The 10,411-nt window shown below is 34.4% G+C and overlaps 2 protein-coding genes across 2 annotated transcripts; one reads left to right on the top strand and one right to left on the bottom strand.

The window, feature by feature from the left end:
* The first annotated feature begins 1,037 nt into the window (after window positions 1-1,037).
* LOC109221471 lies at window positions 1,038-3,901 on the top strand. The gene is made up of 5 exons (XM_019385952.1): window positions 1,038-1,150; window positions 1,552-1,785; window positions 2,219-2,321; window positions 2,721-2,950; window positions 3,483-3,901. Exons 1-5 carry the CDS (start codon window positions 1,068-1,070, stop codon window positions 3,703-3,705), a joined length of 873 nt encoding a protein of 290 aa, XP_019241497.1. The 5' UTR covers window positions 1,038-1,067; the 3' UTR covers window positions 3,706-3,901.
* Window positions 3,902-4,749: 848 nt separating this feature from the next.
* Window positions 4,750-8,272, bottom strand: LOC109221472 (F-box protein At2g26850-like). The gene is made up of 5 exons (XM_019385953.1): window positions 6,856-8,272; window positions 5,820-5,905; window positions 5,550-5,722; window positions 5,343-5,417; window positions 4,750-5,143 (listed from the first exon to the last, which is right to left on the bottom strand). Exons 1-5 carry the CDS (start codon window positions 7,489-7,491, stop codon window positions 4,956-4,958), a joined length of 1,158 nt encoding a protein of 385 aa, XP_019241498.1. The 5' UTR covers window positions 7,492-8,272; the 3' UTR covers window positions 4,750-4,955.
* Window positions 8,273-10,411: the final 2,139 nt, after the last annotated feature.

Below are 10,411 nucleotides of genomic sequence, written 5' to 3'. Positions count from 1 at the left end.
TTGTAGTTTAGGGAACATTTGCTGCAGTTTTGAGCTGGGCTGGTGTAATCAGGAGTTAGTATTTGAAGCTTATGGGTTCAGAATTTTAATTCTTTTAAGTTACTGGGTTCTAACTTAACAATTTGTGCATATTTAATAATTTTTTAAGACAAATATAAGGTTTGGACCAAAGCTACTGTGTTCGGCCGAACCTGTAGCCGAAGGGCTGGCTCCGCCCCTGGGTGTAATAATAGCATTTGTTGATTGAAGCAAATTACAAGAATAGGATTTGATGATTGCTTGTTTCCCTTATTAGAAAATAAATAAATAATAGCATTTGATGATTGTTGAAGGGGAGTCTCTGTTTGACCACGGATTCAGGCCGTGGAATCAACCACTGACCCTTCCCAGGTAGGCTTACTGCATCACACCCCTTGGGCTGCGGGCCTTCTAGTACTCTGTGTGTATGCGGGATGCTTCGTGCACCTAGCTTCCCTTTTTAGCATTTGATGATTGTAGCAATTTGCAGTGGTTTTTTCCTGAGATTCAGTTCTTGTTACCTTGCGTAATGCGTATATTCAAGGTCAATTTAATGTCTCTGTTAGAAGTATACTGAAACTTCGGAATGTTTTGTGAGAATGAAGTCTGCATCTTGGATTGATCAGCTGTTTCAATGTATGAAGTGATTCTGATCTTTGGATTACATTTCCAGCAACATAATATGTTAGCTACCATTCTTTTCTGTTTATTTAGGTGAGAAAATTCGATCCCTTCAAAAAATGGTACTACTGAGTTCTGCGTGCGTGGGAATTCTAGGTCCGTTTCATTTGGTCATCCTAGGATCATTTATGCTAAGATTATGGGCATAAGACTTGACATGCATGCAGCAACTAATATTATATTACTGTAAATTTGGTTAACCACATTTATGTGTACAGAATTCCATGTTTGTGTTGTTCCAGCCACAAACCAGACATTCAGCAATATGGCACCAGCATTTTTAAGTTGTGTTTAAAAGTCGGAGCACTTGTAGTTTTGACATTCTTCTTATCTAAGAATAGACCACTGCTGTTTGCAGAACATTTGTTATGCCTTCAAGGATGTGTCTCAATCCAATCCACAATAAGAAAGGGATTCTTCATCGGTCCAGCAATTCAACCTCCGAGGAAAGGTGCATATTCTGTCTTATAGCCACGTTGCAATTCATTGATTAGTTTGCATCCACTTCTGAGGAAAGGTGCATTTTCTGTAGTTATGGCATGGTGGAGTTTGTTAATTAGGTTGCATCCAGCAGTATGTAAAATGTATTTATGGCTGTATGAGGAAATTGATTAATTCTTATTACTTCTTAAAACAATATAAAAATAAATAAATATATTGTCTCTTGTGGAATTTTCTGGTTTCAAATAAAGGTAACCAACCAAAATAGAACTGCAGAGTATGTGTGTGATAACCATAGTCATGCATGGCCCTATGCAGTAATTAGGTGTGGATTCTTTGTATGATGTGGATCTCATCTCTGACACTGTACCTGTAATTTATATACTTCCTTTATGTGGATCTAATTGGCAGGTGGGGAGATAGTTCGTGTGCTATGGATTCTTTGTATGATGTGGATCTCATCTCTGACACTGTACCTGTAATTTTGGACAACTCCGAAATGTGGCATCATGTCCTGGCAACAAGCATGAAATTAGGTTCTAGAGGGGTTGCCCACGTTGAAGGAGTTAGCAGGACTGATCTCAAAGAAAAAAGTTTGTACTCAAACATTTTGCTTATCAATCGAACTGCAAGCCCACTTTCTTGGTATACTTACTCTTTCCTATGTTGCCTCCCTTCAAGTGATAAGCTATTGGATTGCTCAACTTTCTCTTCTCTTCTTTATTTTTCTTGTCTAGAGGAAAGACGGTGTCCTCTTGGTATTAGAAATTATCCATAGATGAATTTAATTCCATTGTTTTGCCAGATTGCAAAACCTTATTTATTTTGTTCATGAAAATGGACAAGAAGATTAGCTATGCAAGGATTAGTTCACAACAGCTGAAAAGTCGTATTAGTTATTATCTTTTTTTGTTCCCTTTACAAACCAGTTTGACTTTAAGTACTCACTCATGTGCAAGCTTTCATTTGCTGGAAAAATAGAGCTTGTAATAGGGGATAAATTGTTCTGAATTTTATATTGGATCTACTTTTGAATTCTGATAGAGTTACTGTATAGTTGATAATGGTAATCATTCAGGTTTGCAGAATGCAAGGATAGGAAAAATCACAGCTCCATTCTTCTGCCGTATTGGTTTCTTCCTTCAATGGCTGCGGAAAAACTACGGCATGCAGCAGAAAAGGTTAGTTAACCGCACGCTTTTCACTTTTTCAATTTAACTACTTAAATTTATTTTGGCACTCTATTATCTATTTGTGAAATTGAAATCCTTTATCAATCTGTTTCCTCATAGCAGTAGAACTAGATTGCTATTACATCTCCTACTCTGTTTTCTCGATATATTGAGTCCATTGGATTCAATATCAAACATCATATTTGTTCAAATCTATAAATGCAACTTATAATTTTTTTTTTCTTTATTAGCTTCCTTATATAATATGCCTAACTTTTCATTTGTTGCATAAGTGGCTGTGTAAGGTTGCTGCCATAAAGGCCATTGTCCATCTCCTCAGTGCATATGTTTTGAAACTACTAATAGATACACTCTCCTGTGGTTTGGTGGAATCTGTCATTTCTTTAGATCAAGGCGCTGCTTGGTGATTATGATGCTATGCATGTTCGGAGAGGTGATGTTCTGAAGACAAGGAAGGACAGGTTTGGGGTTGATCGAAGTTTGCACCCTCATTTGGACAGGGATACACGTCCAGAGTTCATTCTTTGCAGAATAGCAAAATGGGTCCGGCATGGGCGAACCCTTTTTATTGCTTCTAATGAGAGGACACCAGGCTTCTTTTCTCCTCTGGCTGTGAGGTTAGTGATCTTCCAACTCTTTTGTTAATCTTCATGTCCACTTGATTTTTATTACGCAATACAAGAGTAATATGCACTATTTCTTTTGGTCGCTTGAAGTATATAACTCTTATTTTCTTATGGTCTTCCTAAAACTCATTAGCCTGTGTCTCAGTCCACTATTATAAAAAACTTAGTTTCTGTAGCATTAGAAGTTCTCTACATTTTCTATTGGCGTATAAATCTCTAACAAGACTATACCTTTACTTAATATAAAATCTGTTACCTTCTTCAAAAAAAAAAAAACAAGACTATACTTTTACTTAAAAAGAAAACATCTGCTAACTTGTAGGGATTACTAAAAGCAAGTTCCTGGTTAAACGAATAGTGTTGGTTGTAGTAGGAGAAAGTATCAATCATAAAAGCTTGTGTTTCATTGCTGCATGTTAAAATGCATTTGATCAACTCCTGGAATACCATAACTGCTGCAGGTTTAATTTTTCTCGTCTTCATGATTAGCACTGCCTGCTATAATCTTTGTTACTATTTGCAGGTACAAGCTGGCCTATTCATCAAATTACAGCAGCATTTTGGATCCATTGATTGAGAACAATTACCAGCTCTTCATGATAGAAAGGCTTATTATGATGGGAGCAAAAACATTTATTAAAACAATGAAAGAAGATGATACTGATCTCAGCCTCAGCGATGATCCTAAAAAGAATACCAAGAAATGGGAAATACCTGTTTATACAAGAGACAATGAAGAATGTTAGCTCTCAGATGCTTAATTGGATTCTTTTGAGCATGATCATTTTATACTTTACACTTTTCACTCAATTTTTGTTGTGAATATCAGAGTTGTTAGGTACTACTTGAGAGAATAGCCTGTTTCTACATGTTGTAAATTATCATATTGACTTCTGTGGAATCAATTGCAAATATGCAAAGTATTGTTCGAGTCATTCTTTGTTAAATTCTTGAAAATGGTGGTGCCCGGATCAACAAATGTTAAATTTATCATACCTACATTTAGTCAAAATAGCACGGTATAGCTAGTTTTCGGACTGGTCATTCAAAAATAGCTAGCGTTTACTAAGTCAATGAAAAATAGCCACTATTTTGCTGCAACAGAGACCGATCCAGCATAATATACTGGAGTTCGGTGCACCTGTGTATGAACTCCAGCATATTATGCTGCACCGGTATACTTTGCTGGCTCTAGTATAATATACTGGAGACTGGAGCATCGGTGCTCCAAACTCCAGTATATTATGCTGGACCGGTATACTTGCTGGAACTCCAATATATTATGCTGGAGTTCTAGTGTACTTATGCTGGAACTCCATCATATTATGCTGGAGTTCCAGGATAAGTATGCTGGAACTCCAGTATAATATACTGTTATTTTCCGGGGTTTTGATCAGTGTTTTCACTCAGATTTATCTTTGCATGAAAAGTGGTTAAATTTCGATTACTTTTGAAACTGGGCTATTTTTGAACGACCAATTGTAAATCTGGCTATTTTTAAATTTCACCCCTGCATTTACGTTTCTTGCAGTGTGAGATTTAAAGAATCTCTTGTTTCAGAGACTCCTGAGTATCATAGAGATTACACTAATTAATTGTTATTGAAGAGAAAAAACTCAAACACAAAGCTGGGAAAACAACTAGGTTACTCTAGTACTCGTCCCAAGAAAATCATATGAAAGTTACTGAAATACTTTAAAATCATTATTATAACACAAATATCCATACCTTATTGAAGAAAAAAGACAAAGGAAAAAGAAAAAAGTATTTCTCTACCTTTGGACCAAGTAGAAAACAGATAGAAGGAAGAAGCTTTATTTCATTATGCACAAAAATACATGTTCTGACAAGATATATATTTGGAAAACCTCTAGCCACTACACAGGCGAGCATAAATTCAAAAGCCTAATTATGCTCTCTCTCTCTCTATAAGCTGTATTCTATTAAAAATCAGAATAGCTGAAAAATGGAAAAAATGGAAAGAGCTCTTTGTGTGCTATTCCAAAGTGCTGCTAGGACAGAGGCTCTTCCACAATGAAATCTCTTTGTCACTATAAAGCTTTCTGATTCCTCCATAAAAACCATCTGCTTCATTTCCCACTTCTCTATATTCCTTTCTGTTTATCACTATTTGCCTCCATCTCGAGCCGGGACTGTACTGTTTGAACTCCAGTAGCACTGTGTCTGCGAATAAGTTGGTCGCGAGAATGGTAATCATGAATTTCTCGTTCAACATACGTACAGTACAGGTTGACGACATAATTAAGTAATTAAAAACGTGCTCTCTCTAACACTTTAAGCTAGAGTTATTTAACCATGATTTTCAATTGGTAACATAAGAGCTCACAACATATTTACTGATTGAAAGGTCAATATTTCTTACCACTGGAATGACAATGGCAATTCAATTTGTTGCCATTACAAGATTCCAAGTGTCCAACAACTCCATACCACCAACCTGCAGCACAATCAGCAGAACTTTTAGAGTATATTTCAATGCTAATCAAATTAAAAACAAAGTCATGAAATCAAGAAAGTGCTAAATTCTAATGGAATAACAATTAGCCTTTAATTTGACCAAAAAACACACCATATGCAAACTCTTTGCTTTTTCTCCACTGAATCTCAAAATGTTCATCAGGTTTCAGATCACTTAAGCAATCAGATACATGAAGAACATAAGGAGGAGTATCAACAGTTGGTGCTCTTAGCCTATTCCATTCTATGTTTTCTTCTACTATTCGCCTCGCCTGTGACGGATACCTGCAAAATTAGTTCATTCATAGTCAGGCTAAAGGACTAAAAGAAAAACCAAATCTTGAATTCATCTATCTTCCTCATTCAAGGGTAAAATTTTTACCTTGCTCTGAAGGTATTTGTGCTACAATCATAGCTAACTTCAGCATCATAACAAGATAGCATAAAACCAACATGGCCATTCTGCACCTACAAGAGAAAAAGCATCATCTATCAGCACTTAGTTCTAGAGATACTAAATGAATCAAGTTTTATATAAATAAAAGAATTTTTTTTGTAAAAACTACAGGTAACAACCCATGATTTGTGTAATTAGTAACCTGAAAAATAATGCAGGTAACCTAGTACAACATACAACAACAACGATCTAGTACAATCCCACAAGTGAGGTCTGGGGAGGTTAGTGTGTACGCAAACCTTACCCCTGGAGTAGAGAGGCGGTTTCCGAAAGACCCTCGGCTCAAGAAGACAGAAAAGACGAGAAGAGAAGGGAAGGGACAATATAACCTAGTACAACATGATATTGGTAGATGTTCTTATGCAATCGGTGTATAAAAGTTAAACTCTTCTGCAATTACCTTGCGGTTAAAAACCTGAGCTGAGAACCAAGTTTTATATTAATAAAAGAAAAATGTTTGTAAAAACTACATGCAACAACCCATGATTTCTGGAATTAGTAACCTGAAAAATAATGCAGGTAACCTAGTACAACATACAACAACAACAACAACCACAACCCAGTACAATCCCACAAGTGGGGTCTGGGGTGGATAGTGTGTACGCAGACCGTACCCCTACCCGAAGGAGTAGAGAGGTTGTTTCCGAAAGACCAGTGGCGAGGGCACATGGTTATAAGAGTGGTCCCATCGAAAAATTACACTGTGTACAGAGGTAAAATATTACGTTTTAGAGGTATATAAAACATATTGAATACTCTTTGTCGAGAATTTTTTTTCACTTCTTTTAAATTTGAACACCTTTGGAGAAATTTCTAGTTTTGCCACTGCGAAAGACCATTGGGTCAAGAAGATAGAAAAGACGAGAAAAGAAGGGAAGGGACAATATAACCTAGTACAACATGATATTGGTAAATGTTCTTATGCAATCAGTGTATAAAAGTTAAACTCTTCTGCAATTACCTCGCGGTTAAAAACCTGAGCTGAGAACCAAAACTTGCCAGACTCAAGGGAGAGATACCAATCCATAATTGCTGAAGAACTTCTAACCTTGCTGTTATCTTCATTTCCTTTTGATCTATTCCATAAAAGTTTCCTAATTTCTGAAAATTTCCCAAGTAAATCTCTCTTTTTTCTTGAATTTTCCAAGAGGGAATCATTATTTCTTGAAGCAATGTAGCATTGCCGTTCTCTATAAGCAACAGATCCTATCAATGCACCCCGTTTTTCCTTCATATGTTTCTCCCACAAATGATCACTTCTGCATTTTTCTCTCAAATAACTGCAAACTGCAGCCATACTACAAAGACCATTTGGTGGAAGTCTCTCAAAGATACATTCCAAAGTCAAATCAGGCAAATCCAATAAAGAAATCTCCTCTTCCTTCTCCACAACATTCTCTAGTTTTGACTCAACACTCTTTTTCATTAGAGGCAAATTCAAGTAACTAATAGCATTCCTATCTTTTCTGAACCATGAAGCCAAAAACTTCAAAAAATCTTCACAGAACCAGATATTTGAGAAATCTCCCATTGTACTCTTCCAAGACTTAGAAAATAGTAGTATGAAAGAAAAACAAGAAACCAAGAAAAATAACATTGCATTAAATTTTTTTTTTTTTTTTTTTTTTTTTTGCTGATCCAAGATAATTCAAGAACTGCTGCAATGCTAGATAAACACACACTAGTTTTATACCACTATATAGTAAAAAGGGTAAAAAAGCAAAGTGTTTATATTATGCAAATTTTGGCGGAGTTTTCAAATGGAGTTATGGCCAAAAGTGGAATTAAAGAAAGTGGGCATAGGTAGATACAGAGCAGACAAGCTTTAATTATATTGACTCACAAAACCACACAATTCATTGAAGGAAAAACCAACATTAAAGAGATTGCTTCTTAACTGTTTTGGTATCCAGCTACAGTGAATTGCCCACCAGAGATATGAGGAAACAAAAATTTGTACTATGACATTTCTTGTAGGGTCAAAATGTAAGCCAAGATTTGTATATTTTGGTTATTAAACAAGAATAAAATTGTAGCAAGAAACTCCCCTCAAAGACTCAAATTTTATCAACTTTGGTAATACCAATCTTGATGGTTCCTCAAGTGACAATGAAAGACAAACAACAAAACCATTTTCTATCTATGTCATATATAACAAGATCATTTGTTCACAAAACCAAGAAAAGTAAAAGGATAAAAAAATCTTTAAAAATTTGGAAGATAGTTGAAGTTGAGGATGAATACAAAGTGGATCATCAGTTTCATCCAAGATTTTGTCAGGACTAAGAAAATGATTCTCTATTTAAATTAATGTCCTAATATAACTTGTTGACAGGGTCTATAGGTAAATGTGGGGAAGACTTTAGACTTAGGTAGCAGAGATTAAAAAGGTAGTTGTCACAGTTCACCTAGTCATTACTCATGTAGTTATAGACCTCATAGAAATGTAGCTGAAAGTTGCCTAACTTCTACTCAACTACACAAGAACAACTGTAAGGACCACAGACACACCATGTGGAATTAAAATAATGTGGCAGATAGAGTCGCAAACGGGCGGGGCGGGTCGAATATGGTTCGAGTCGGAAACAGGTAATGAAAAACGGATAAATTATCCGATTCGACCCATATTTAATACGGATAAAAAACAGTTTAACCGGGATAATATGGGTAACCATATTATCGGATAATATGGGTAACCATATTATCCATGACTTCTTGCATATGATCACTTTTGGGAAAATACTTAGCCTCCCTAACTTGAGGAACCACCAATTTGAGGCTTTACAAATTTAAAAGTTAGACCCATTGGTTATCCATTGGTTACTCATTGGTTATCCATTTCTAAATGGATAATATGGTTCTTATCCATATTTGACCCGTTTTCAAAAAGTTCATTATCCAATCCATTTTTTCGTGGATAATATGGGTGGTTAACTGTTTTCTTTTAACCATTTTGCCACCCCTAGTGGCAGATAATCTCACCCTCAAAAATATGAAGAAAAAAAATAATATTAATCGTTTTAGCAAATTAAAATATTTGACATTTCAAAAACAAGAAAAGACATTTTTACTTTTTTCTAAGTCTTTCCTTACTGTCTCAAGTTGATAGAGTGGTTAATTAAAGATATGACTTGTTTTTTACAATTAGAAAAGGATTACAGAGATACTTTTTATAATTACTAAGAGTTAAGACTATTAAATCTTTTTTTTGCAAAAATTTTAAATGGCAAGAATAATGAGTTAGTTAAATGTTTAAAGAACTTCATAACATCTGGTAGACAATTTTTATTATTTTCACTAGTTAAGCAATCTTTGTAGCTTTCTCATATATTTTCCTTCTCTTTATACTTTTCTCGACCTTTAATGCCCTCAATAGAAGTTGTGGATTTATTGTCATAAAACTGAACGAAATACGACTAGTTTAATCGAGCTAGATCTGGAATAACTATATTTATATATTGGATTATGTTTATATATGCATTAATTATCTTATTAAATTTTGAGCTACCCCATCAGTTAAAGAGAATTATCTATATTGCAGGTCACTTAATAAAATAGTGTGTAAAATTCTTACTAGTTTGTGTAACAAAACATATACTCTAAAACATTGTTTGAAATTTATCTTCTAATTCATTGGTTTTTAAGTATTCTCGTGAAAAAATTTGAAAAAGAAGATAGACTTTGACTGAATTTACAATATAAAAGATATTGAGCCTATTTTTTGGTGAGTAAATCACTCTTTATGTAATTGATTATTTGTCCCTCGAGGTATCACTGGCGTCAATTAACACGGTAGACCAATAAACATTTATAGTATAAATCTTTAATATACAACATGACAAACCATGAGGTTTATAATTACTTTTGTGGAGATGTTTGTTATAACTATAAATTATAATCCCAAGTGATTATTGCCTAATGTATATTCATATATACATTTATAGCAATTTTGGTTTTGAGCTAATAATGAATTAATTTTGAGTTTTTTTTTATATACTCCTTCTGTCGAAACATTATAGAAATCATATTTGAGCAATCAAAAATTTAAAAGCGATTTTCGCGTACATTATTATATTTAAGGTCCAATTTGACTTTGTAGCAGTGATTCAAAAAATTTTGTTACACCATAATTTTGTGACGTAACAAAGGATGATGGGCTTAATAGAAGCCAAGAAAAAGGACTTTGATGATTTTTAGGTCGGTAAGCTTCCGGAAATGAACATTCAACATTTTAAAAGGGAAACCTTACGTAAATGTTCAAATAGTCCTAAACTACACTCTTTTAGCCATTTAATTTATGATTTATCAAAAATATTCAAGTTACAATACAAAATTGAAACCAACAATAAATAAGGATATTTCCCTCCAAGAAATCAACACGCAAAGATCTCCTTCCATATTTTTTTAATTTTCGTGATCAGCAACAAAAGATGCAAAACGAAAAGAAAGTTTCATGGAATGAGGTAGCAAACAAGATGATTTATATATATTATATCTGATATATATATATATTATAT

Source organism: Nicotiana attenuata, unplaced genomic scaffold (assembly GCF_001879085.1).
Source record: "Nicotiana attenuata strain UT unplaced genomic scaffold, NIATTr2, whole genome shotgun sequence".
In the NCBI taxonomy this organism is placed as follows: Eukaryota; Viridiplantae; Streptophyta; class Magnoliopsida; order Solanales; family Solanaceae; genus Nicotiana; species Nicotiana attenuata.
Note: the sequence above shows the minus strand (reverse complement) of the source record. Positions and strands in the feature narration are given on the sequence as shown.

What these genes read in the sequence shown, in the direction of transcription:
- LOC109221471 (XM_019385952.1), top strand. Translation starts at nt 1,068, where the DNA reads ATGCCTTCAAGGATGTGTCTCAATCCAATCCACAATAAGAAAGGGATT. An exon ending in ACTGCAAGCCCACTTTCTTG is followed by an intron (nt 1,786 to 2,218) that starts GTATACTTACTC and finishes GTAATCATTCAG; the next exon opens with GTTTGCAGAATGCAAGGATA. An exon ending in TTTTCTCCTCTGGCTGTGAG is followed by an intron (nt 2,951 to 3,482) that starts GTTAGTGATCTT and finishes TACTATTTGCAG; the next exon opens with GTACAAGCTGGCCTATTCAT.
- LOC109221472 (XM_019385953.1), bottom strand. Translation starts at nt 7,491, where the DNA reads ATGTTATTTTTCTTGGTTTCTTGTTTTTCTTTCATACTACTATTTTCT. An exon ending in ACAAATACCTTCAGAGCAAG is followed by an intron (nt 5,723 to 5,819) that starts GTAAAAATTTTA and finishes CTAATTTTGCAG; the next exon opens with GTATCCGTCACAGGCGAGGC. An exon ending in TTGCCATTGTCATTCCAGTG is followed by an intron (nt 5,144 to 5,342) that starts GTAAGAAATATT and finishes ACTTATTCGCAG; the next exon opens with ACACAGTGCTACTGGAGTTC.